We start from the raw sequence: 26398 nt of genomic DNA, 5'->3' as shown, positions 1-26398 counted from the left end.
TGAATTTGCCTGAGATGGAATTTCACACACACACACATATGTAGTGTTGAGTGTACATATATATATATATATATATATATATATATATATATATAGCAAATTGGATCACCTGTAATTCTGGAATAAATGTAAAGCATACATGCTTTTAAAAATGTAATTTCTTATTGTAGCCATTTAATGATTTTAGAAGAAACACAATAGTTACCTTCCCTTTAAAACACATCAACCTTTCTTATTTGTGTATTTATGGTCTCAGTCAACTAGGATGTGATGACTGTAGATATTTGAGGCTCTGTAGGGTAGTAGTATTTTGTCTCAGATAAATATTTTAGCTAGCATTAAAAAAAAAAAAAACATTTTGGCTGACCTATCTCATTGGTCATATATTTTTTATCTATCTGAAAATTTGTTAGAGCTACATTTTTTTTTTTAAATAATATGAACTCAGTTGAAAATTAGACAAGCAAACATATGACAGAAACTGCAAGAATTTAGATCCAAAATATCACCTGGGTACTTCAAGAAAATACATGTGGGACATAAAGACTGTGTCGCTGGATAGAAATGAATGAAGCACATTGACAGTGCTGAGAACTAAGACTCTTATGGTAGGATTTCATATAAAACGAGGACTGTGGTCAGAGTGGTGCTGAGCTTTCTATTAACATTTTCAGATCTCTGACAAACGATGTAGAATCAACTAGTTTTACTGGATTATGCACTTTTCCATGGCCATATTTATGACCCTAGAATATCAGTCTGAAAAAATGGAAGGAAAGTTTAGACTGTTTTTTTGTTGGTTTTTGTGGGTTTGTTTTTTTTTTTTTTTCACTGTGAACAGTTTTAAATGGGGAATTTTTCATTATTTCACCTAGGAAATGTTTGCAAGTTTGACTCCTCACAAAGTATCAAGAAATTAATATGGCATTAGTACCTTTATTTTTTTTAGTTTTTTTTTCCAGGCATTAATACCTGTAAATATAGATAATGAAATTAGAAGAATACACATCTAGTAAATAATGTTCACAACTAGGAAAGAGTTACAGGTAGTGTTTATTTGAAACATTTAGAAAGATCTTTAAAAGATTATCTGGTTTGTATATTATCTTAATGTGAACGTTTGAATACAAGCATGATGCACGTATCTGTTTGCACACGTATTTGCCAATCAAATATATAGGGCTTGTCAATCAAATAAATAGGTGGCCAGATTACCTCCTGGGGATAGAAGGGCTGCCTGCAGCCTACATCCTTTCATTTCATTTGTGTCATATCTCAAAACCATCTAGCAAAACTCCTCAGCTTCTGGCTTATAGTTTCCCCCTGAGCCAAGCACTGTGGTGAGATGAATGGGTGCCCTGGCTGGCCTAGGTCAGCTATGGCCCATCCCTGGGGGTCAGCCCCACCCAAACATCAGTACTGCCAAGATTGGTGAGAAAAGTGTCCCACACTAGGAAAAGGATATGCTTCTTCATGATGTTGATAGCAGACTTTGATAGGAATGAAAAAAAATGAGAACAGTGTTTTAAATAAAGTAAGAAACTGCCATAGGACATTCAAGCATCCTGATAGAAGTAGTTATTTTTAGATTGCTTTCATGGAAAATAATCATGCTCTTGAGCATTTTACCACATTTTTTCCCCATCTTTTTCTTTAATATAGTTTTATATTGAAACCTATTGTAAACATTCATGGAACTTTAAAAAATATTCTTTAGCAGGGGTGCCTGGGCGGCTCCGTTGGTTGATCATCAGACTGTTGATTTTGGCTCAGGTCATAATCTCAGAGTTGTGGGATCAGATCGAGCACTGTGTAGGGCTCCATACTCAGCAGGGAGTCTGCTCAAGATTCTGTCTCTCCCTCTGCCCCTCCCCCCACTGTCTCTAAAATTTTAAAAAATCTTTATTAAAAAGTGTTTAGTAATAAAATTGATTCTAGCTCAAAGATAACTTTATTTCCTTAAAATAAAAAGTCCTGGGGCACCTGGGTGGCTCAGTCGGTTAAGTGTCTGCCTTCAGCTTAGGTCATGATCCCAGGGTCCTGGGATCAAACCCCACATCAGGCTCCCTGCTCAGTGGGGATTCTGCTTCTCCTTCTCCCTCTGCTTCTCTCCCAGCTTGTGTGCTCTCTTGCTCACTCTCTCTCTCAAATATTAAAAAAAAAAGCCCTGGGCTAAAGAAAATAAAACTTTGGGGGCAAAGTCTCCTAAGAAGTCAGTTTTGATTGGCAATGATTGATCCTAGCATTTATAATTTAAGATTGGCCTTCTTAAAAGAAATGACTAAAGAAGTAACCAAAGACTAAAACAGTAAGTCTAGAGAAGCCCTTTTGAAAATAATGCTAATATTGTGTTATATTAGTTAACTGGAATATTGGAAAGGTGAACAAAGGTATAAATCAGTGTCAAGTTCTGAAAAAAAAAATTAGAAAGTATATACGTGTATTTAATCTGCAAAGATCATGAATATTTATGCTAAGATTTATTCACTCAACATGTATTTATTGAGACATTCCATGTATGATATAATGTGCTTGGTGGGCTAGGGAGCTCACAGATTAGGGCGGAAAGGCATAAATGTATACATAGATACCTACACACCCACGACCACACAATAATGTGAGAAATCGTAGTAAGTCTAAGTCTACAAGGTGCTCTGGGAACCAAGGGGAAGAACTGAATCCCTTCTTGGGTAGAGAAGGCTTTTGAGAACAAAAGGAAACACAAACAAGATGAAAAAGGCCTTTCATTGGCAAATTAAGTACAGTTGTAAAATGAATGTGCCTGTTTATGCAAGTTTTTATTCGTGTAAGTAAAAATTATTTTGTTGGAATGCATTTACCAATGTATAATGAAAGCTAGTGAGCACACTTGATGCACCCGTGTTGGTTAATTTGGCAGAGTTTCCAGGGATCATTCTCACATAAGAAGTGAGTTTACCTTATATGTAATGTAGAACAAGAAAGGGCTATTCTTAAATCATAGAGCTTGAAGGTGGTGATGTTTTGTTTTGTTTTCCAAGATCCCTCTGAAAAGGCATCTCAAAACCCTGGAACACATCATCCATCAGCTCCTCCCTTGGCGCCCGGGAAGGAACCTATTTCCCAAGATGGTTGTCAGTCCCATCCCCTGGAAACAATGCTGGCAGCCTCTTGCAGTCCTCTGAGTCTCTGATGCATGTGCATATCTACAAATTCTTCTTCTTTGTCTTTCCAGACTGAACTCTATCGATGTGAAGTATCAGATGTGGAAACTAGGAGTCGTCTTCACTGACAACGTAAGCCCTCCTTCATTTCCACAAAGTATACCACACTCACATTAGATGAGTCTGCTGGGCTTCTGCAGATGAATCCCAGTTACTTAAGAAAGTAATCAAGTATCAATTCATTTAATACAGATCATTACTTGACAATGACCCAGGGAAACACAGGATTAATTAGCCGATCTCTCATTGCATTTCTTTCAGTAGCCAAAAGATTAACATGAAATATATTTATACAAGAAAAATTTGAAACTGAGATGCAAATTCATGTGTATTTTCATTTAGGTTTTAGTTGGGCAGTGGCATACTTCAAAGTTTGAGATGTTAAAATGAAAGTTCTAAATAAAAAAAATTTAAAAACATTAACTGTGATAAATTTAAGTTTCCCCCAATTAAGTATGTTGGAACTATTGTATTTCTTGTTCTTGATTGATCCTTCTTTTCTCAAAGAGCCTAGGAGCCTATGAACTAAACATAGGGCCCAAGCATATGTACAAATATAAGGGAAAAAATCACCTAGTACTAAAAGCCACCAGCTGTCAGCTCAGTCAGTCACATTTTACGACCCTGGCTTGCTCAGTAGCTGTACATTTTTGACTTTAGAATTTTCAGTTTAAAAAATTGTTACCATCACTCTTTTTTATGCTCCCATTTGCTGTCTATGGGAAGTTGCTGGAGACAGTCATGAAACTTTGCTGGATGGATCAACTATACATTTTTTGCTGTGGGGTCTCAGCTCATCTCCTGCTGGCTCATAATCCTCTTACCATCCTCACACACCTGTGAAGGGGAATGTACGAACAAACCCAAAGGCTTAGCCCTAGGCCTTCCACTGTTTTTGCTTTTGTGCTTTCTCCCTTGGACATCTCAGTTAGTCTCAAAATGTCACTCTAATTAGCACTGACTTTTATAATGAACGTTAGTTCTATTCTCCTAAAGGCACATGACACCTCCCAAATTCTCCCACCTCTATCCCTATGCCTACCACACCCAACCATGGACCCAGAACTCTTGAGTCTCTTAGCGAACTCTCCAAAGAGCTCATAAGCAAGTCTTGTAAGTATCCTTTGGAACTGTCAACTGTTAATAAGATGTCCTATGGACTAATTTCTCATCTAATAATGGAAGCATTCCCTTGGGTCAAAAGACCTCATCTCCAGCAGTGGTGTTTTCCATTCAAGCAGCCCCACTGACTTGGCCTCTGCCTGTGAAGGTCAATTTTCCTTGACCTCCTCATATGCCATAGTACTTGCATCGTGCATAATACTCATCTTGCCATGCAGTTTTCTTGTCCTCCAGAGAATTGGGGCATGGACAGACTTCTTCAGACTTTAGTATTCTCATATATCATTCATCCTCCTGCAGTTTCATGGCTTCTGTTTGGCCAGTCACCTCTCAATATGTCTTCAATCTTTAATAGTGCAGTTTCTGTCTGAAACAGTGGGGGTTACCAGATGCAGTACAAGATTCCTAGTTAAATTTAAATTTCAGATAACTAAATGTAGACACTTGTGTATTTATATTCACAAATAAATATATCCCAAATATTGCATGGGACATACTTAATCTAATAATTACTTATTCTTGGGGCACCTGGCTGGCTCAGTCGGTGGAGCATAGGACTCTTGATCTTGGGGTTGTGGGTTTGAGCCCCACCCTGGGTGTGGAGATTACTTAAAATCTTCTCTTGCTCTTTCTTAAATAAACGAATAAAATCTTTAGGAAAAAAAGGGGGGGGTTGCCTGGTGGCTCAGTCGGTTAAAAATAAAACCTTAAAAAGTAATAATAATAAAAGTTAGTTCTTCTTTACCTGATGTTCTGCTGTAACTGGGCAGCCTGTGTTTTTATTTGCCAAATCTGGCTGTCTAAGCAGAGGCCCTGTGTAGTCTACACTTGTATCTTTGGCTCAGCTTATCACCTGTATTAGGCCTCTCACTCATACTATGCACACAAACTTGTCCTTTCTCCTCACCCTTTGCATTTCTTAATAGCCTGCTAGATGTGTCCATCCAGATGTCCCGTGACAAATGTATCCTCCCCTCTCCTCCCCACTAAAAGCAGTCCCCTATCTGCCATTGCCTCTTCCTCTCAGTATCTTGTTCTTCTAAACTCACATGACCAGCTTGGACTCCTCCTTTTCCTTCAATGTATACATTTAATTATGTGCCTAATTGGATTGTTTTTCTGTCCTCTGTGATTCTGCCTTCTGCGCTGGCCACTTCTGCTGCCAGTCGTGGCTCTCATAACCTCACCCACCTGTGGGGTCGGCCAGTGGTGTCCTAACGTAATGGCTCTGCCCCTTACGCCTTCTTTTAGGAAGGAGCTTGACCGGAGTGAGCTCACTTTCCTCATTTGTAAATCTGGGGCTAAAACTGCCTACTTACCAGGGGTCTTGCTAGAATAAAATGAGACACTGTATGTGCAAATATATGGGGCAGTGACCAGGACTTGGTAGGTGCTCAAGACACGTTCATAAGATGCTGCTTTTCATACACCATTATTCTATACAATGCTCCAGGGGCTCTCATGGGCCAACAGATGTGCCCACATCCCTTCACTTGGTCTTAAAGCCTTCCAACCCTGCTGTACATTTCCAGACTCTCATCTCCTGAAACAGAAACTCACTCTCAAGCCAAACTGTCATTCTTGAGCACATTCTCCAGTCTTATCTCAGTGTCTGTTTTCAAATACTGTTTTCTTTTTTTCAGCCCGGTTTCTAACTTCAGCCCCAAGCTGCCCATAAAAACTCTGTACTCCCTCAGCCCCCTCTGTCTTGTTTTTGTTCTAAGGTCTAAGATATATTCTGGTCAAAATGAAGGTTTCCACCCCTCCCCAAAATACGTAGCTCCCGACCCCACTGGCAAAACATGCCTTTTGCCCAAGAGACTGTAATCCAAAAAGTAAGCATGATCACAGTATCTTCCTTCTACTTTATTCATTCCCCTCCCCTCAAAAATATATACATTTTCTAGCCTCTGTGAAGTTAATCCCTCACATTGATTATAATCAAGATTTCTACAGATAGTACCAATTGTATCATTAGGTTTATTACAGCGTTCAGTGACATTAAATAGTATTTGCATTTTCTCCTCGACTTGTTTTGGTTCACGTAAAGTGAGATGCTTGGTTAAGAAGACACCACATATAATCTCTTGTAACTAGTAGGTCTCAACAAACACTGATTTAGTGAGTAAGTAAATGAAAAATGAAAGAGGAAGGGAAAAGAGGGAGGGAAAGTTGATTGGTTTTTGGTTGACTGTAGAGCAGGGGCTCCCAGCGGGGGCAGTTTTGTCCCCCAAGTGACATTAGGCAATGTCCGGGGACATCTTTGGTGGCCAAGGCTAGGGAGGAGGGAGCTCCTGGCATCTGGTGGGTAGAGACCAGGGTTGTCACTAACCATCCTACAGACGGTCCCCCACAATGAAGAATTATCCAGTGTAAACTATCAGTAGTGCTGAGGTGGAGATCCCTTGCTATTAAATATGAAGTCAATAAAACTTTCTCTGTGGGAAAATTCACAAGAACACCCTCTCTGATATAAAGGAGAGAATGACTTTGAACCTCTCAGAACAAACTAAAGGAAAATGAAATACACAAACTGATGTAACTAATTAGAATGATATAAATGTATAGACTAAGAAGGGAGTAAATGAAGTGATTATAGTAGAATGAAATCAGAGTAGCTTTTGACAATATTCACTCATTCTATTTTCTGATATGCTTCCCTCCTGTTTTGTCTTCTCAGTCCTTCCTCTACCTGGCCTGGTATATGACTATGTCCGTTCTTGGACACTATAACAACTTTTTTTTTGCTGCTCATCTTCTTGACATTGCTATGGGATTCAAGACGCTAAGAACCATCTTGTCATCAGTAACTCACAATGGCAAGCAGGTAAAAGTTGATCTCTTTTCCCTCCTGCAAAAACCAAAAAAATCCAACAAATAATATACTAACCCAAATAAACCCAACCTCCAATGGCAATATGCAGTTGTAAAGATTTTTGTGAATGGAGGATCTGCACTTTTTCTTTTATAAACCATGAGGATTATTAGTTGAGGAGTTCCCTAAACCCACATTCAAGTCTTGGCTTGACCGATTCGCTGAGTGACCTTGGATAACTTATTTAACATTTTAAAATCTCTACTCATTTTGTCAAGTGAATACAATAAAAGTACATGCCTTTTAGAGTTTTGGGGGAAATTAAATAAAAACATAAATGTGCAGGTGTTAGCACAGGCCCCGGCACATAGGAAACACCCCCAGGAAATAGTTAATTTTTTCCCAATATGATATTTGCTCCATTTGATACTATAGGGAACCAAAATGTGTTGTAGCATCCTGAGGCACTAGTTGTAATAGTAATAAAACACGAGATGCCACATTCTTAATTTAATGTAATATTTCAAAAATAGGTATCTAGGTATTCTTTTCTCCACTTTTAAACTGAGCAAAAAAAATAATGTTTCATACTTGACAGGGTCATACTTAGAGTACTTATGTGTAATAATGGCTTAGTTCCAGATAATCAATTTATGTTTTAATGGAGCCCAACTGTAATGTGAAAACTTTCATTATTAATAAACTTACTGTAGAAGCATGTATTAATTGATTCATTCTCTATCAAGTGTCCACTGGGAGAGATAACACATTCTATGTCAGTTATTTGGCTTAATAGAGTCCTTTTCCAGAATTTTATAATCCAGCATATTTTTAAGTCCGTGCCCACTGTTAAATTCACATGATTCAGTTAAATTATCATGATCTTTAGTTTCCTAAATTTCAACACATTGTTCTTATATATGCCACTTTAGTTTCTGAATGTTTGACATTAGCAAAAAAGTGTACTATGCTTATTCGTTCACAGTATTGAGTTCCTAATATATTTAAAGAACTGGAGATGCTGAATCTATTGTGTATTTTCACACAAAAGTTCTGGCACTACTTTCAATTAACTTCTAAAATTTTGTTGTGATTATTCCTTTTCTTTTTGAGCTATCAGTTTTTCATATGCAGAAATCTAAAGAGCTTCATAGTCCTTATAGATAGGTAAAACATGCAGAAATTTACAGTGGCATTGAACTTAATTTACAGAAGTGAATTAAGCCCTCTATTCAGATAACATGTTTTCTCCAGATAATTATAAAGTGATTTTTGAACAACTTAATGTATGCTGCACAGTCCAGAACATAGGGATTCGTTGTAGTAAAAGGAAGTAGACAGAAAAGAGAATGCATTTTGGTGTGTTTAGAGTTCCTGTGATAAAAATAGAAATATATTTCACCAACTTGGTGAAAGTCATGTTTTCAACATAGACATACCATGATCAATTTGGACATGAAAGTAAATCAGAGTTTATTACTATTCAGGGAAGTTTTGCATGAAATAGTCTGAAAACTTGATAAAGAGAATATGAAAATAAATTCCTGCCCCCTGGGGGGTAAGAAAGATATGGAGTGAGCTGTGGATTCCATTTCTTTCCAGTCAATAAATCCAGCTATGTGCTCATAGAAAGCTCTCCTCCCACACGGATATCAAATATGCCAGTCATATATGTCTTGCATTTCTAATGCATGTTCAATTCACATTGCTTTCCAGCTTGTATTAACCGTTGGCTTACTAGCTGTTGTCGTATACCTATATACGGTTGTGGCATTCAATTTTTTCCGAAAATTCTACAATAAAAGTGAAGATGGTGATACTCCAGATATGAAATGTGATGATATGCTAACGGTAAGTTCACTTTGATCTCATATGAATGAAAAAATTCTCCTGCTTCTTCAATCCGAGTGGTTGTGTAGTTATTCTTCAGCCATGTGGAAGAGAAAACAGCATACACAGCAAAAAGTTGTGTGGCTCTTTAAAAAAAAAACAACAGTTTATGAAACATAAAGGACCATTTCTACCGTTTTTGCACATCTGTGGCACCAACCTGATAATGAGTAGATTTCCTGCATAAAGAACTTAGAACTGGAAGGATTAATATCAACACTTTAGCTTATTGGTTCATAGATTCCAGGACAGCAGGTAAAATTATTTCCTTGGAAAATATTTTGAAGCCTTAGTGACTTGTTCACTGTAATGGTATTAACGGACATCACTGAAGTCCAAAAATAAATGTCTTAAAAGAACTGTTAGTTTTTGCTTTTATATTCAGTATCCTGGCTTAAATTATCTTTTTAGTCTTGGTTGTAAAATCAATGGATGTGAAAGTTTTCATATTGGTCTATCACTGTTCTGTAACCCACCTCTCTGAAAATGGCATATCAGAAGTTATCCGACATGAGATCCTAGATTGGAAATATGTACCTCTAGCTGAAAGGATATGAATTCTTCATTGAGCACCAAATCAAATAACCTACATAAATGGGGTTAGTGGGGTAAGAGACTAACAAAATGATAGTAAAATTACTCTAGAAAAAATAAACATCCCAAAAGAATAGTGAGAGAGAACTAATATAGAACTAGTACTTCAGGCAGGTTTTGAACTAGAGAATGATAAATCTATGGGACAGGATAGAGAGTCTAGAAATACATTCAGACACACTTGGAAATTAAAAATGTAATAAAACTGGCTTTTGAAATCAGGAATGAAGAAGAATTCAATAAATAGTATTGGTACTATGGATGTGCTTTTGAGGAAATTTAGATAAAAATTGATACCAGCCTAGTTCTTTAAATCAAAATAAATTCTGAATGGAACAAATATTTTAATGCAAAAAAAAATTTGATTTTTGAAATAATAACAGTTTTTAAATGGCAAAAGGTATTTCTGAGTATGACATAAAACCTAAAATGCATGGAAGCTTAAAAAATTACTTTAAAAAGGAACAACTATAAGCAAAATCTTAAAGACAAATGAGAAACTGGGAAAAATATACTCAACACTATAACAAAGGGCCAGTGTCCTTAATTTACTGAGTCCTTATCACATCACTAGGAAATAAAGAAGCCAAGAGAAAAATGAAGACTATGTCTAGACAACTCGTGGTAAACTTCAATCAGCTTATAAATTGGGAAAATGCTTACCCTCTACTGTAATTAAAGAAATGCAAATCAAAACAATTAACTGCCACTTTTTCCCTATCAGGTTTGTAAAATAGTAAAGTTTTTTAATACCCACGGTTGTTAAATTGATGGGAAAACTGGCACTTTCATGAATACTGTTGGGAATTGAAATTAACACAATGATTTTAGAGATATTTTGCAAGATCTCTCACATTTTTAATTGTACTTAGCCTTTGCCTTGTCAGTGCCCCTGCTAGTATTGATTTAAATGTTTATTTACAAATATGCTCCTGTATGTTCAAGGATACTTGCTATCACAAATTGGAAATAATCTAAATTATCAACAGAGTCCCAATTAAGTCAATTATCACAAATCCATACCACAGAAAAGTAGGTAGCTATTTAAAAATAAGACAGATCTGCACATGTTGATATAGAAAGACATACGAATTGCATTTAAGTGGAGGGAAGCAAGATCTTGAACAGTACTGTAAGATCCTAATTGTGCGCACATACACACACACGCTAGAATGCACATACTAGGTATGCTACGATATGGATACAGTGTTTCTAGAAGGATACATAGGAAACTGTTAACAAGGGTTCCTACAGGGAGTAGGACCACAGATTAGGGAGAGAATAAACTTACACAAGAGACTGGTCACTGGTAGCATAACACCCACCAGAATCATTAACATGCAACACTTTACAATCAGTAAGGAAGTAAATATCCACCTTGCTTCTCTACCTGATGACCCTGAAGACCAGGGGTAGCAGGTGGCTAGAGGCAGGGAGGGGATCGGAAGGCTGGAGGAAGCGACAAGGCACAAAAGAAACTCAGTAAGTACTAAGAGCAGGCCATTTTGTCTCCAGTGACTCCAGGGAGATTCATTTCTATTCCAGGAGAACCCCCTCCCACCCCTTCCCCAGTGGTTCTAAATCTCAAAGTCCACACTCCCCAGGTCAGAAGGTTTACTAAAGGTCATTCATTCTCAGAGGGTATGGTACTCATGCATTGCTGAAGAATGCTGGAAAGGCGGGATGACTTCAGGGAGTGGTATCGAGTGGCCTGTCTTAGGGAGTAGGAACAGTGGGGCCTTTGTCCTCCCATCTCCTACCACAATGGGACCCCTGCAACATCCTGGTCTCCCCTTCTAACATCATGATGTGACCCTGTTCAATTATCCTAATGGTATCCTTGGATGACTACATTTTGAATATCACTCTCAGTATGTGTTTCCATTGCTTTTGTAAATTTTGCCAACATACTTATTATGAGAAGAATCCAGGCATGATTTGAACAAGAGGTGGGTTAGGAAGACAACTAACTGCCTTCACCAATTGCATGGGGCATATATGGAGAAGGCAGACAAATTCGCTTCGCTGTAGGAGGAGGAAATAAGGCTTCTTGATATTTTCAACTATGGGCTCAGGACTGAGCCTGGATTTTGCTCGGCTGAAGGGGTTTCTGCTCGTACCAGTGAGACTACCTACAACCAGCGCTGTTGTGTTTATATTCCTACGCATAATGACAAGCTTTCTGTCTTGCCTTTGGGTGAGGTGAGGTTGGGGGCATCACACAGGATACCTCTTAGAAGTTTTTTCTTGCAAAAGAAGACTCAGTGCCAAGATACAAGCACCATCTCAGCTGTCAGCTCTGTCACAACTGTTTAGGGTTGATCAACCACACGGGGGGCTGCGTAGCTTTGCACGTGCCCGTGTCTAGCTGATGGTTCTTAAAAACTGTTGCATCAGAGGCCACATGACCTAGATTTCCCTTACAGTGTTAGGTCTCAAAACACCTTTTAATTTGCCTCTTGCTGATACTCCTGCAGGGAGGTTTGAACAAGCCAACAACATGTAAAATGCAACTGATGACTTACGGTAGTGCTCATCAGAAGTCATGGCTTAGCACAACCAGACAGAAGGATGGAGTAGGAGGTGGTCAGGTTTGATTTCTTTCATGTGCTTCTCAAAAGAGAATCCTTCCTTTATATCATCTCTAGCATTTAGTCTTCGCAGGGGGAAGCCTAGTATTGTTTGCTTGAGATAGGTTTTCTTCACTCATGCCCTATTTTCTGGCATCATGCTGAGCTTCCATTGCCTTTGTTATTTCTGGTTGTTTCCTAGGGTATTGTAGGAACATTTTAGGTTTTCACAGGGTCTTGGTTCACCTGCCAGTGTTTCATACCTAACAGCAGGTGGCGCTGTAGCTGCAGTTTTTCAGACCAGGTGATGCTTCAGACTTGGCTGGCTTCCTCCCTCCCTCCCTCCCCTTCCCTCCTCCCCTCCTCTTCCTTCCTCTTTTTCTTTTCTCTTTATTTCTTTCTCTTTCTCTACTTACTTATTTATTTAGGATCACGGTGTTTTGAGCCTGACAATCTAATTAAGTCATCAGTATCCTGAGAGAATTTGAACCTCCTCTCCAAGAAGATAGGAGGAGAAAGTGAAAAATGATCCAAAGTTCCAAAGTCCTGGGCAGAAAGATGATTGTAGCTAGATAGCGAGGGAGACTGACTTGGCATAAATAAAGACATTCATCTCAGAATGGGTGGTTCTCAACCTCCAATGCACAGAGGATTCAGGGCAGCTCTTTATGAATCCACAGGTCGGTGAGGCCACCCCCAGATCCCCTGAATCAGAAACTGCAGGGAAGGTGTCAAGACCTGTGTATTTTGGGGAAAAAACAAAACAAACAAACAAAAAACCTTTCCAAACTTTCCAGGTGGTTGAGACAACTAGTCACTCCTGGGGAAGTAACCAGCTTAGGTGATTACTTTTTTTTTTTTTTTTTTTGATTGATTGATTTAGAGAATGAGAGCATGCCAGTGAGCAAGGGGAGCGAGGGGAGGGAGACAAACAAATCCCCCAATGAGTGGGGAGCCCTACGTAGGGCTCAATCCCAGGACCCTAAGATCAGGACCTGAGCCAAAATCAAGAGTTGGACGCTTAACCAACTGCGCCACCCGGGTGCCCCTATTCTGAATCACTTATTTTACTCTCCCAACAAGTAATCTGTCTCTGTCTCAATCTCTATTTCTCCTCCCGCCCCCTTTTTTTGGTCAGGATAAAGATCTCGTAAGGATCTTCACCAATCCACCAGAAACTGCTCCTCCTCCGTATTTCCTAAAGCTATTGCAAACAGTGCTTAACCCTGGAATGAATCCATTGAGATGGGTGACTGGGGCAGAAGCCATAGAATAGTAAATCTTGAGAATTAACAACTATTTCTAGTTGTTTGTAGTGCCAGGCACCTTCCTTCCTCGTGACTCAGATTCTCTGAACAAAGTACATCTGTTTGTTTCCTGGAATTACTCTTTCCATTCTCCAGCTCTGACGTTCAGGTTTGAGCTGATTTTATGAAAAGGAAGCTAAACGAGAGGTTTTCTGTTTTCAGAAGCAGAATGATAACCTAACAACTAAAAGCCTGACGGCCCCATGTTCACAGGTGTTTACCACACTATCTCATATTCCACCGTAGCAACCATCTACCTACTATTTCACCAGGTTGTGAAGGTTAAGGTTAGTAAAATCACTATCAAAATCCCACAGGTGAACCATGCATTTTATTCTTTTAAAATGTAGTATCTTATTAAGCCTAAATAATCAAATCCATAAGACTACCTATCTTTTCAGCATGGCCATAAGTCTATTATTGAAATATGGTGGTATCCCTTTTTGGGCATCAGAGTTGTCACAGAATGAAAGTGAGCAGAGAGACCGGGATATTGCTGGGAGAGGCTAGATGGCTGAGATCTGAAAATCTGAGAATAGTAAATAGTAGACATTTACTTTGGTAATTTAGCCTCATTCCATGGTCTTATCTCCAGCTGTGCATGTCTAGAAAATAAAAGTGAATCATTCTCTTGAGGACAGACTCACATTAACCAGGCTCCTAAGAGTCAGATCTATGAGTCAGAATACTAACATCCTACTTGTTAAGAGTTTGTGCCACAAGAAAACACAAACTCTATGTTGAAAGCCAAATTATAATCCAAAGTCTTGGTTAGCAAGATTTAGCAAAAAGGAGCTAGATGATCTTCATCCCCTACATGTCAAAGAAGCAGGACTTGGAGAGCTAGGACATTCCAGAACCTGGATGGGGAGTGGCAGTGATACACTGTTAGCCCAATATGGGTATAGTATGAGTGTGGGAGCCAGAGGGCCAGAATTGGATATGGAGAAGTGCCAGACCAGAGACAGGCAGAGTGTCAACACTGAGTCCCCAGCCCAGAGAGGGGATTACAAACAAAGCTAAGTATGGTGAAGCCAGGAATGGGTGGCCTATGTTAGTTCACTAAGTAAAGAGTAGGCAGCTGCAATAATTATCTATTCCCCGTGGCCACGACTAAGCACATAAGAAGACAGATTTGGAGAAAAACATACAACCCGAGCTTTTTCTTAATAAAAATAAATGCTTACGGTAAAAATAATCCTAACAGTATGCAAGAATATACAGTGAAAATAAAATTTCCTCTTCCTACAGATCCAATGTTCTGGGTTTCAAGTACTGTTTTAGACACACAGTTATTGGAAATTAATGCAGTGTCCGGACGGATATTTTTTTAAATGACTGTCTTCAAAATTTTACTTCCAGAGTTTGGTTCAGTAGGAGGTACCAGGAATCCCCAATGTTTATGCCTCTAGGAGATCCAGATGCACAGTTTGGTTTAGGCACCATTGGTTTCATTGGGCTCTAAAGAATGACTTTCTGGGCCTCTCTGCAAGAAGGACCCCATACCTGAGCTCCAGAACAGTTCTTGGGGTGGGGGGCGGTGGAGGGGGAGTGCAGAGCTGCCTTGTGATACTATTCATTGTGTGTCAGGCTGACGAACTTCCTTTCTGAGTGATCCAATCTTTTTTTAATTCTGTTCATTAAATTCCAGGCCTCTGACCCAAGAAACTTTTTATCTGTATCTATCACTATTAGCTATTGAACTATGAGCATTTTGGTGTCCCCTTGCTGCTGGTCCTATGCCGGCACTTTGTGCTTTTTAAAGTGATCTGAGAATTTGAGGTTTATAGGTCAAGGCAGTGAAGTCTCCATGAGAACACTGATCAGTCATGACCTTTCACTCCTCGTTCATCCCACAAGTGATTTATAAGTTCCTATCACGTGCTGGACATTCTTTTAGGCACTGATAATAGAGCAGTAACCAAAATTGTTCTTGTAATGAAGCCAATCCTAGTGGAGTGAGAGGGATCATAAAGCATCAAAAATAGGTAAATTGGAGATAGAGGTCTGGAATTCAGGAAGGAGACCCATGGCATAAACAGAAATGTTTTTAAGTAATTAGCACAGAGATGAGAGCTTAAGTGTGAACCTGGCACATTCCCCTGGGGAGCGTCCTAACAGAAGAAAGGTCAGAGAACCCGGTGCTAGGGCACTGGTTCATGAAAAGATAGGGAGATGAGGAAGAAGTGGCCAATGAGGCTGAGAAGGAATGGCCAGAAATGTAGAAGAAAACGAGGGGATTATGATGTCTCCCCAAGAGAACACACAGTGTCAAGCAAGGCCTCTGTCCCCTTCATTATGGCAGACAGTGGGTAAATGTGTCTTGCACTGGTGGGTGACATCAGTTGGATAAAACACAGTGTCAGGAACGGTTTAAGACGGTCTCCTGGAGGAAGGATTATTAACTGAGGGTTCGAAGGGATGAAAGGAATGGGATAAGAATATGAAATTATTTTTCAAGATAAGGAGAATGTGCAAACCAAGATCTAGAATCCGGGATATTATCTGAGGGGCGTGGGTAGGATGGAGGGTGGTGTCTGGGAGCCAGGATGGATCATCGGAGAGGGGTGAAGTGTCACTAAATCTGAGGCACCAACATGGAGAGTATGAGCTTATCCTGAATAAAGATAAATCATGGATGCTTTCGGCCACTGGCTCTCAAATGTGATTTTGCCCCCCAGGGGACACTTGGCAATGTCTGCAAACATTTTTGGTTATCCTCAGGATGGGTGCAATTGGCATTAAGTGGGTAGAGGCCAGGGATCCTTCTAAAATATCCTATAATGCACAGGACAGACCCCACACAAAGAATGGTTGGCTCAGAATGTCAACGGTGCTGATGCTGAGAAACCCCTCCCTTTTCTGCGCAGTGGGCACTTGGAGCTGTACTTATTATTGGTTGCTTTAATGTTTCACACTTTAAACAATGAGCTGTTATTTCTCCCTTTCCCCTGTCTTCGTTATTCTTCACGTTCGAGTAGAAAAATTTCAGCATCATATTCCATACATGACAGATGAGGGGCCGGTGAGGGTTATTGGGTCTGTTTTTTTCTAGCTTAATTTCTGAGAGTCCATCTTATTATACATTGGGCTTTTACTTCCTCTTTCCTATGTCTGTTATGCTAAAAACATGAACAGGGTGATTAAGCATAGTCTTGTGGACTTCAATGTGATCTTAATAGGATTACCTTATGCCAGATTCTAGTGAGGTATTTTTCATCCTCCGCAAAGTGTGACAGAAGGTGCTAAGCAGAGTGTAACAGTGCAGAGTTTTGTTTAAAAAGCAGCAGAGTGTAAAGGCCAAGAAGTGTTGGCGTCACAATCATAGATACTGAAACAAAAAGGCAAGGTAGAAGGCAAAGATTCCCATCGTTTCCAGAGTGAGGATTAGGAACTAGAGGGAGAACCTTAGCTTTGTTGGATGTGAAAACAGACAGTGTTCCTCCAAGAAGTGACCATTTCTCTCCTTCCCAGTGCTATATGTTCCACATGTATGTTGGGGTACGTGCCGGAGGGGGTATCGGTGATGAAATCGAAGACCCAGCAGGCGATGAATATGAAATCTATCGAATCATCTTTGACATCACCTTCTTCTTCTTCGTGATTGTCATTCTCTTGGCCATAATACAAGGTAAGCATTGTCTTCACTGAAGTGCAAGAGGATCTAGAACGTGAGCCACCTGTTGTTTAAGCTAACAGTAAGGTAGGGTAGGGATGTCAAGTGCTTTCTGGAAAAGCCAAATAGAACTGTTCTTTTCAGGATTTCTTCATTCAAAATCTGTAGAGGGAAAATCAAAGCAGCATGGGACCCTGGGTGTACGGAGGATGGATATGGGACTCTTTTCCCATAACCTGATGGAAGGAGCACTTCCCTCAGTTTGACTCTCTGCCCTGCCACTTACTGACTTAAAATGTTGGGTGGGTGAGCCATGTAATTCCTTTGGGTCTTTCAAATCAAAATTATATAAATCTCTAAGCCATAGTATTATTGAAAAGTTTTTTTTCTTTTAAAGAAGTGATATATGAGTACCCAGACAGTACCTAATGCACAATTAGCGCCTCCTAAATAATTTTAAGGCTATCATCTTTGGATATCTACCATGTGCCTGCACATGTATTAATTCATTTTACCCTCATGCATCCTGTGAGAATGGTGGTGTTATTTACATCTGAAGAAACTGAGCCATAATACGTCTAAGTAACTTGGTCAAAGTGCACAGTTGAGAAGTGTCAGGGCTGGAATCCAAACCCAGGGTGTCTAGACCCAGAGCCCTCACTTAAAACCAGAGTACCATATTGACCCACCAGTTCTTCCCTTTACTCCAAGGACACTTGGAATGTGGTGTTTCCCTCCCTCAGAAAAATCACTCTTGTTATCTCTTTCTGTTCATCCATTGATCCTGGCTTGAATTAAATGTCTATGAACATGATATAATCCTCTAGGTTCTACGGGCACAAAACAGTACTTTTGTTTTTTTCCAGTAAAGTACATGAACACGTTTAAAGGATTCATAACCCATCCTTTATGTCTTTATTGCGTGTAACAATGATGTGTTTTATAAGAGAGCAAACTCGTAAATCCCTTGGAAGAGGTGCAGCCAGTGAGTCAGAGAAGGAAAAGGGTCTGAGGGAAAACAGCACAGGGCGGTTAGTTCCTGGCTGACACAGTTAATAACGTGATGGCGAGTTTGTCAGGAACTTGTGAAAAGAATGATCTGAGGCCCGTTCCTCAGTTAATATGGTAATGTTTGATTTCCAAATTGGTACTTGAAAATCTCATTAATGGAGTTCTCTGCGCTTTCCAACCAGAAATCACAATTGCTCTTTCTCAGAGTGAAGTAGCGAGAAACATACCCTCTGTATGTGCCAAGGTAATGAAGGGTTTTTCCTGCTCTGTCCCTTCATTGTGAAACCCCCTTCCTGCCCCCAAAGAGAGAATGCTGCCATCCTAGGAGGACTGTCGGGTGTGTGCTCACAATCTGTACCACATTCTGAGCATTTCCCGGCACGGCTGTCCATTTTGCCTTTCCTTGGAAGGATTAGCCAAGGGCCTGTGAATTTAATAATTCTCTGGTTGATAAAGATTAGAGTGTGTTTTTATTGAACACTAGGTTTAATTATTGATGCTTTTGGAGAACTAAGAGACCAACAGGAGCAAGTGAAAGAAGACATGGAGGTGAGTCTGTCTGTGTCTGGCTCAGCTTTGTTACTGTGGGCACTTGTTTCCCCTACTGTCTTTATCCAAGAATCATGAATGGGGAAGAAAGTAGGGGAGGACATAAGCACCATGTGACTGCCTTGGCCTGTTTCGGACCTGGGCAATACATACCCCTGACCAGTGTGCTAGGTGGGAACTGTGGCGGGCTTCGGGTGCGTGCACACTAATATGGCACCATCTACCCCTCAAGGAGCGGGAGAACCACCCATTCAAGATGATGGATTCACTGACAAATAAGTAAACAGACAATTGCAAAGCAGTATGTTGAGCCCTTTCTAATAACTCAAAGGAGAACATTATAGTGTAACTTAGAGGCTGTGGAAAACCAGAAATGGGTTTTAAGCAGGGTGACGGGGGTTTATATTTTACAAAGAGAACTATGGTTTAAAAGATTGGGAGTACATTAGCAACTGGCAAGATCAGGGGCAGGGAAGCGGGCTGTGAGCATTTTTTCGGCAGGAGATTACGAGGCTTCTGCTGAAGAAATCCACCGAAGATGTAGGGACCAGATGGATTCAAGCAGTACTTTGGAGTTGGCGTGAGTAGTGGGTGATGGGCCAGATGCAGAGGATGAAGGGTTTGAGCAAGCAGGGAGGATACCCAGATTTCCAGCATGAGCTACCAGACAGATGGTGGCTCAGTTACACCCAGAGTTGTTGTTACCTATGAGCCCGTTTAGTTAAGACATCAAGTGCTATAAAGACCCATTGCTGAATATGGCCTATCGCTGTCCACAGTTGTTGATCAATAAGGCAGAGAGAATTTAATAAATTATTTTAATCATCTCGAGTCGAGGCCCTAGAATCTAAGGCATCATAAACATGTCTTCAATGGTATTAAACAGTTTCTAATTTGCAAGGAAGATGAGCATCTGGAGCCACACAAGGGCCACAATGATTAAAATCACTCTAGCTGATACCTATGAAATTCTAATAATAAAACAGAAAGCCTGCTTCTCTGGGTCTTGTGTGCCAGTCCTGAGGATGGCAGACCTGAAGAGGTGCTGCTCCCAGAGATGCGGTGAGAACAAGCAGGGTGCAGAAGGAGCAGCACCCCATCCCTACAGTAGAAACGTACCCCAGTACCTGTTCATTGATTAGTTCTGTATCTAGCACGGTGCCTGGCACACAGCAGACCCTCTCAGGCATGGACTGAATACCCCACAGCTTGGTATTTGATTTGGCCCTCCCCAAATGGGAGTCATCTGTACCTTTCTCCCCTGGGTCATCAGACTTTGTTCGGGTAGGTACCAAGCTTGTGGTCTCAGTCGAGGACACATCGAGTCTTGCCCACATAACTTCAGTCAACGTCATGAACTAGAGTGATCGCGAAGTCTGGGCATTCTCACTTAGGCTGGAGAAAACAAGGAAGAGACAGCGCTTTACAGCCCTCATTATGCTGTATGCTTTTAAGCCTCCAGCAAGACACAGTTGAGGCAACAGTTACATTAATATTCACGCGTTTGGCACAGCCTTCCCTCATGACCATCTACAATATTGAGTAAACCAAACAGCTGCCCCTAAGTGGGGAGTTGTGCGTTCCTTTGTTTTGCTTTCTGAAATCTGACATTTTAGTATTTCCCTTTGTCTTCTAGACCAAATGCTTCATCTGTGGGATAGGCAACGATTACTTCGACACGGTGCCACATGGCTTTGAAACCCACACTTTACAGGAACACAACCTGGCCAATTACCTGTGAGTGTGCCTGTCTCAGACTCTTCGGCCCCTCCCTGTCTCACCAATGCCCCCTTCTCAGCAAGCTTGAGAAACAGGAGAGAGATACAGCTTCCTTTTCTTCATAGGCTCGAGCTCAGGCTTTGAGAGAAAGACCCACAGTTAGTGGTTCTCTTGTCCCCAAAAGGAGGTTCACGTAAGAACTTGCAGCCCTTCGTGTGAACGATACCTTCTAGAACATGAAATGGAAAGATGGAAAAGAATAAGTGGAATACACGCTCAGCCTCTCAGAGAGCCCTGGCCATGTTTCCCGTTTCAATTAGGAAGACTCCAGCTGCTTCCTAGAGATCTGCGCATCTCCGTTTTTCTTTTCTGAGGACCTACAGATCTCTTGAGGCACTTATTCTCTCTTTAGGCACTATATTTTAACACGGTTAAAAGTTCTTTTTTTTTTTTTTAAACACATAGAAATGTGGCTATTGCTGACAACTAGCGCAAACTGCAGTTTGGTAAAATATAATTCTTCGTTTCTAACGCAATTTTAATATCAAACAGAAGAGATGCAGAGTAGCTTTGTAGCAAAAGAAAAAAGCGGGCTTTGGAGTTCACAGCTGTGGGGCATTTGGCAAGTTACTTAAACTTTTTGATCCCTGGTTTTCTAAGTGATTCCTAGCCCATGAGTGAATAAAAAAATACTTTTAAAAAAGGTTAAGTTTTTGTTTCCCATGGCATTTTTTTTTGCCTTGCCGTTTTGATCCATTTCTTTGCCCTGCCGACAGTCTGAAGAGTTAGCATGTAGCCCAATCAGAAGTAACTGTGTATGCTGACATTTCCATTCCATCCATCTCTGATTAGTCTCTCTGTATCTGTAGGTTTTTTCTGATGTATCTCATAAACAAAGATGAAACAGAGCACACAGGGCAGGTAGGTAAACAGTGACCATACACCATCTTCTGAAAGAAGTGATAGAGAATCCATACACGGTGGGAATACGTGTGCATGAAACATGAAGGGTTGGAATTACTTTCAGATATTAGTCATAGTATCTTAATAAATTCCTGTTATCCTGGACGAGTGTGCAAAGATCCCCTTTGTAGAAAAAGTAAAACTGTAAGTTCACATAAAAACTTTAAGCTTGTATTAGCTGAACATGCTGAGTTTGGGTTTTGCCAAGTATAATGTCCTTGATTGCTTAATCAGATAGCAGATGATTTCAGATGAACTTCAACCCACAGTATTAGGGTCAGTTAAAAATAATTGTGTATGAAATGTCTAAGGTTCTCCTTAAGTATTTGAAATTCTGCCTCTGCAGATATCTGCCTCCAGTTGTTAACAGCTTGAATTTGAAGGATACAATTAATAGGAATATCTTTAAAAGAACTCTTTTTTTTTTTTTTAAGATTTTATTTATTCATTTGAGACAGAGAGAATGAGAGAGACAGAGAGCACATGAGAGGGGGGAGGGTCAGAGGGAGAAGCAGGCTCCCTGCTGAGCAGGGAGCCCGATGCGGGACTCGATCCAGGGACTCCAGGATCATGACCTGAGCCGAAGGCAGTCGCTTAACCAACTGAGCCACCCAGGCGCCCTCTTTAAAAGAACTCTTAAAATCATATACCACAAATAGGTTTTTTAATCATTATTATATTATGGTCCAGATGAAGATTGATTATTAATAGCATTAAGTGAGGTCTGGTATGGTTAGGAGCTCTCTAAATGAATATGGGCTTCCCAATCATGTAAATTATGTGTAATTACACAGTTACCTAGATATTTGACATATACATGCAACAAATTTGTGTTTTCTTTCTGTCTTCTGTTTTGTGGTAATGCACAGACTCTGGGGAAAGACCTGATGTTAATACATTTCCTTTACTTTTCCAGGAATCTTATGTCTGGAAGATGTATCAAGAAAGGTGCTGGGAATTTTTCCCAGCAGGGGACTGTTTCCGGAAACAGTATGAGGACCAGCTAAATTAGACTCAGACTCAGATCACCTCTGAAAACCAAAACATACACATTCACTCTTTCTGCCTGTCTCAGTCTCTCCCTTGCTCTCTCTCTCTGCTCTCTTGGAAACAATCTTGCTGAATTTGTGAATTGCCAGCATTCTATGCTTTCTGGGAGCAGTGAACTCTGTTTCTGAAGACCTGACTGTGCTTCCCCCCTCCCCGCCCCCCACCTTGTGTATTTTCTTTGAGAATAAAGACTGAAGAATAACCTAAACTCATACAAAGACAAACTAGGAACTCTGGAAAGAACACTGTTTCGGATACTCTCAATCGTAATGCCAACAGATCGATTTCCTTCTGAGACTCCTGGGAAGTCCCCTTGAGCTATGGGACAGTCACAGAAAAGCGTGACAGCCACACTCATCCGGCCTCTTTATTTCACCATCCTGAAAGGAACTTTCTAATGGTCACAGAGCACTGTAGCACTTAAGAGATTGCCGTGGACACCAGTTACGAAGGGAAATAGTGCCTTACTATATGTGGGTTGAGCTATGCAGAAGATATGTGCATGAAAAAAAACATCTTTATTTTCTTTATGTCGATCTTTTTCTTTTTTCCTTAGATTGATTTTGTGGGCTTTTTTTCTTTAGTCTTTTCTCTGGTGGGGGAGGGTAAGAAAAGCAGTTTGTGCGCACCTTAAAAAAAAAAAAAAAAGACGGGTGGCCTGTCTCAGGACAAGAGGAGGCTCTTCTCATTCGCTAAATTCACATTTACCCTCCCCATGTGCTCCTGCTCTTATTTTGGTAATGCTCTGATGCAACAACGCAACTTTATGAAATCTTTGTATGAAAACAAAAAGACTGCAAAAAAAATATACTTTCAAAAGAAATAATTCATTGCATGTTTATTATGCAAGTTTAAAAGAACAAAGAAAACCTCCAGAAGCAAGCTGATCAGCGTGAGAGAATGTTCATGATAATTATATTCATAGTAATAAAGTGTCGTGGGCTTAACTGTACCCTCGGGGCCAGTGTCATCCACCAACAATGTGATACATTATGAACTTGACAGTAGTTTTGGGTTTTTTTTCTCTTTCTTTTGGCCACCTGTGATCAGTTGCTGATTAAGGACTTCTTGTCAGTCCGTTTTTTAATATCAAAGCTGAAGCAATATCCATTCAGGGATTTCATCAGTTGCATCAAAAAGAAAAAAACACGGATGATAATTATCAATCACTCCATTTTGAGTCCTTTTAAATGTAATGCTTTACCTTTACAAATAAAAAGACAGATTCAGAATGGAAGCAAGATCATTTTGCAAACATTGGAGCTCTTTTATTACGAGTCTGCTTGTTAATTTTAGAATTGTAAAACTGCTCTGATTAAACTGTTTCACTAACGTTCTCACTCTCTTCTTCCCCGTTTCACTTATAGTGGGGAGGCTTTATAAAACCTTGAGCTTTTAATAACCTGAGGGGGTCCGGGGCATGCAAACCCTGCCATACAGCCTTTAACACCTGAGATTTCCCTGTGGCTAAGCAAGTTCCCACCTTTAGGATTACAGAACCTGAGTCAGCAGGCAGTCTGAACCCCCACGCCACCCCCCCGTCATTTCCCTGACTTGCAGCCATCCCAAGTTCCTTAAAACCACCAATGACAGAAAAATCACTGTCTCCCAAATCATTTAACTTTTATACAGCTCTCATTCTATAAGGTTCTTCCTTGCTCAGGGCAAATGTTTCCCTGTAATAATAGCAGGGGTTCATTTTCTGCCTTCGTATGAAAGAACTGGTACACTAGGAATGGGTGTATTAAACACTCAGAACACTAACTGAATACTCGCTGTGTGCCAAGCACTGTGCTGGGTTATCACCTGTCATTTGTCACCTTACTGACACAACACCAGGGCTGTGGTACCTAGATTTTGCATTTGTCTTTTGGTATCATTTTTGTTTGGGAGAAGGAATGGAATCAATTTGGCCACACCATGGGAACTCCCAAGCCTGCCCAGGGAGGTGCTCTTAGGTTCCCAGGAGTCTGAATAAAATAAATCAGATCAGCTCCATAAAACATAAAAGCACGTTCCCCTTTGCCAGGAAACACTGCAGAGGAAGCACACAGAAAAGAGGAATAAATATTTCTCCAGGACATAAAATGTGCTGTTAGATTCAGGTCTTCTGTTTATAAGACAAAGGCAGGTCTGATGTGAAACAACAGCACAGGAGAGAGGTGAATGAACAAATTGCTAGTTGTCACCGGCCTGGATTTTGCAGACTTGTTGACTCTCCTAATTGATCACTCCTGGCTTTAGTGCCTGGGAAGGTGACGGTGTTCACAGAGAAGCAAGAAAAAGGCTGAATTCTGGAAAGGAAGCTTCCCTCCACCCAGACTCTGGGCATCAGCGTTGAAGAAAGAGTAAGGGAGCAGAGCCAGTCACATTAGAAAGCCACCCACTGCCCAGCCTCGTCATGGCCAACACTTAGAGGAGGTCACCTCTCCATTCCCTTCTCAAGGGAAGAAGGGGCTTTCTGTATCGGCATTATTAATTCTCCCAGGAAATGTCACATGAGGTCAATGAGGCTCTCCACTTCTCTGTTTCTGGGCAGAGTTGTGACATTATAAATACTCTGTAATTTAGGGAACATGGAACTCAAAGGACCTACTTAGCTACCTGTTTAATACTCGCATTAGCACACAATTGAATATTATGGATCTAAACTCAGGGCTGCTTGACTCAAGCTCCAGAAATGTAAACCCTTTAGAGAATTTGTATTATACAACTATTCAGACCTTCACAACAGATGTTATAATGTCTACATGTTTCCATCCGAACACTCACAGACATTTTCCTGCCATTCTTACTTCTTTTTCTTCTCCCCCCAACCCCCCGGAAACATGTCTTGATCCAACTCCATCAAACAAATGTAGAATCACAGTAGAAGTTTTCCAAATGCACTAAATGGTACTTAATCGTTGGCCTGATGCTCATTAGTTCTCATGTGCAGGCCATTCTTAGCCCCTCAAAACATCATTTAAAAGTTATGTTGTGGGGCGCCTGGGTGGCTCAGTCGTTAAGCGTCTGCCTTTGGCTCAGGTCAGGATCCCAGGGTCCTGGGATTGAGCCCCGCATCGGGCTCCCTGCTCGGCGGGAAGCCTGCTTCTCCCTCTCCCCCTCCCTCTGCTTGTGTTCCCTCTCTCGCTGTGTTTCTGTCAAATAAATAAAAAAATCTTTAAAAAAAAAAAAAAGTTATGTTGTAATGAAAATACTTTCTTCCTGACTGTAAAAGCTTATCTATGAAAGTGATACCTTTTTTTTCATTATCTTGCTTTAACTGGGGTAGGTGTTCCTATTCCTTAAACTCTAATTTTCTGGGTGAATATACCAATATACCCCCCCCACCCCAGCCATTGCTGGAAAGGGCTTTGGGTCAGTGTGGCCAGTGCTTCATTTACTCTGGACACGGTAAAGGAGAACTTTAAAAAAATGTATTTAACACATTTACCTAAGCCTGGTATAACTTGACATGGAAAGCTTTGGACAGTTAGACATTCTCCAAATTATTTTATAAGTATCTACTGTGTGCTAAAGAGGATGACCTCCCTTTCCTCTTACTGGTGACATTTCTGTCCAGCAGTCTGTAACACCTAGGACAGAAGCTGGAAAAGGAATGTCTCCATGTTGGGACAAGTGCATGCATGGCACCTGGGTTTTTTAATGGCCGTAAATATAAATAACACATTTCTTAATGGGACAAGGTCTGAACCTATCATATCATCTAGATCCATAATATTCAATTGTGTGCTAATGCGAGTATTAAACAGGTAGCTAAGTAGGTCCTTTGAGTTCCATGTTCCCCAAATTACAGAGTATTTATAATGTCACAACTCAGTACAGAAACAGTGAGCAGCGGAAGCACTACTTTCCTTGTATATATAACATTTGAGGCTTTCTAGAACATTAGAGCTGGAAAGGACTTGAGCACTCATGTTTCAGAGGAGCAGTCTAGGCAGGTTAAATGTCAAAGCTCTGGTTAGTGGCAGAGCTGGAGCTTTTTC

The 26398-nt window shown here is 40.4% G+C and overlaps 1 protein-coding gene across 1 annotated transcript in view; it reads left to right on the top strand.

Annotated features, from left to right (window-relative positions):
* RYR2 (ryanodine receptor 2) overlaps nt 1-23741 on the top strand; it is a 736030-nt gene extending 712289 nt beyond the window's left edge. The window contains exons 99-106 of the mRNA XM_064594590.1: nt 3215-3275; nt 7006-7152; nt 8857-8991; nt 16976-17132; nt 18613-18677; nt 20314-20414; nt 21266-21317; nt 22276-23741. Of these exons, the coding sequence (XP_064450660.1) occupies nt 3215-3275; nt 7006-7152; nt 8857-8991; nt 16976-17132; nt 18613-18677; nt 20314-20414; nt 21266-21317; nt 22276-22371 (814 nt within the window). The 3' untranslated portion in view covers nt 22372-23741. The remainder of the gene's footprint in view (nt 1-3214; nt 3276-7005; nt 7153-8856; nt 8992-16975; nt 17133-18612; nt 18678-20313; nt 20415-21265; nt 21318-22275) is intronic.
* The last annotated feature ends 2657 nt before the right edge of the window (nt 23742-26398 follow it).

The sequence above is a fragment of the Mirounga angustirostris genome, unplaced genomic scaffold, assembly GCF_029215605.1.
Source record: "Mirounga angustirostris isolate CCGP_5_RB_7025 unplaced genomic scaffold, mMirAng1.0.hap1 SCAF_6, whole genome shotgun sequence".
Taxonomy (NCBI): domain Eukaryota; kingdom Metazoa; phylum Chordata; class Mammalia; order Carnivora; family Phocidae; genus Mirounga; species Mirounga angustirostris.
This window is presented reverse-complemented; position numbering and strand designations above follow the sequence as displayed.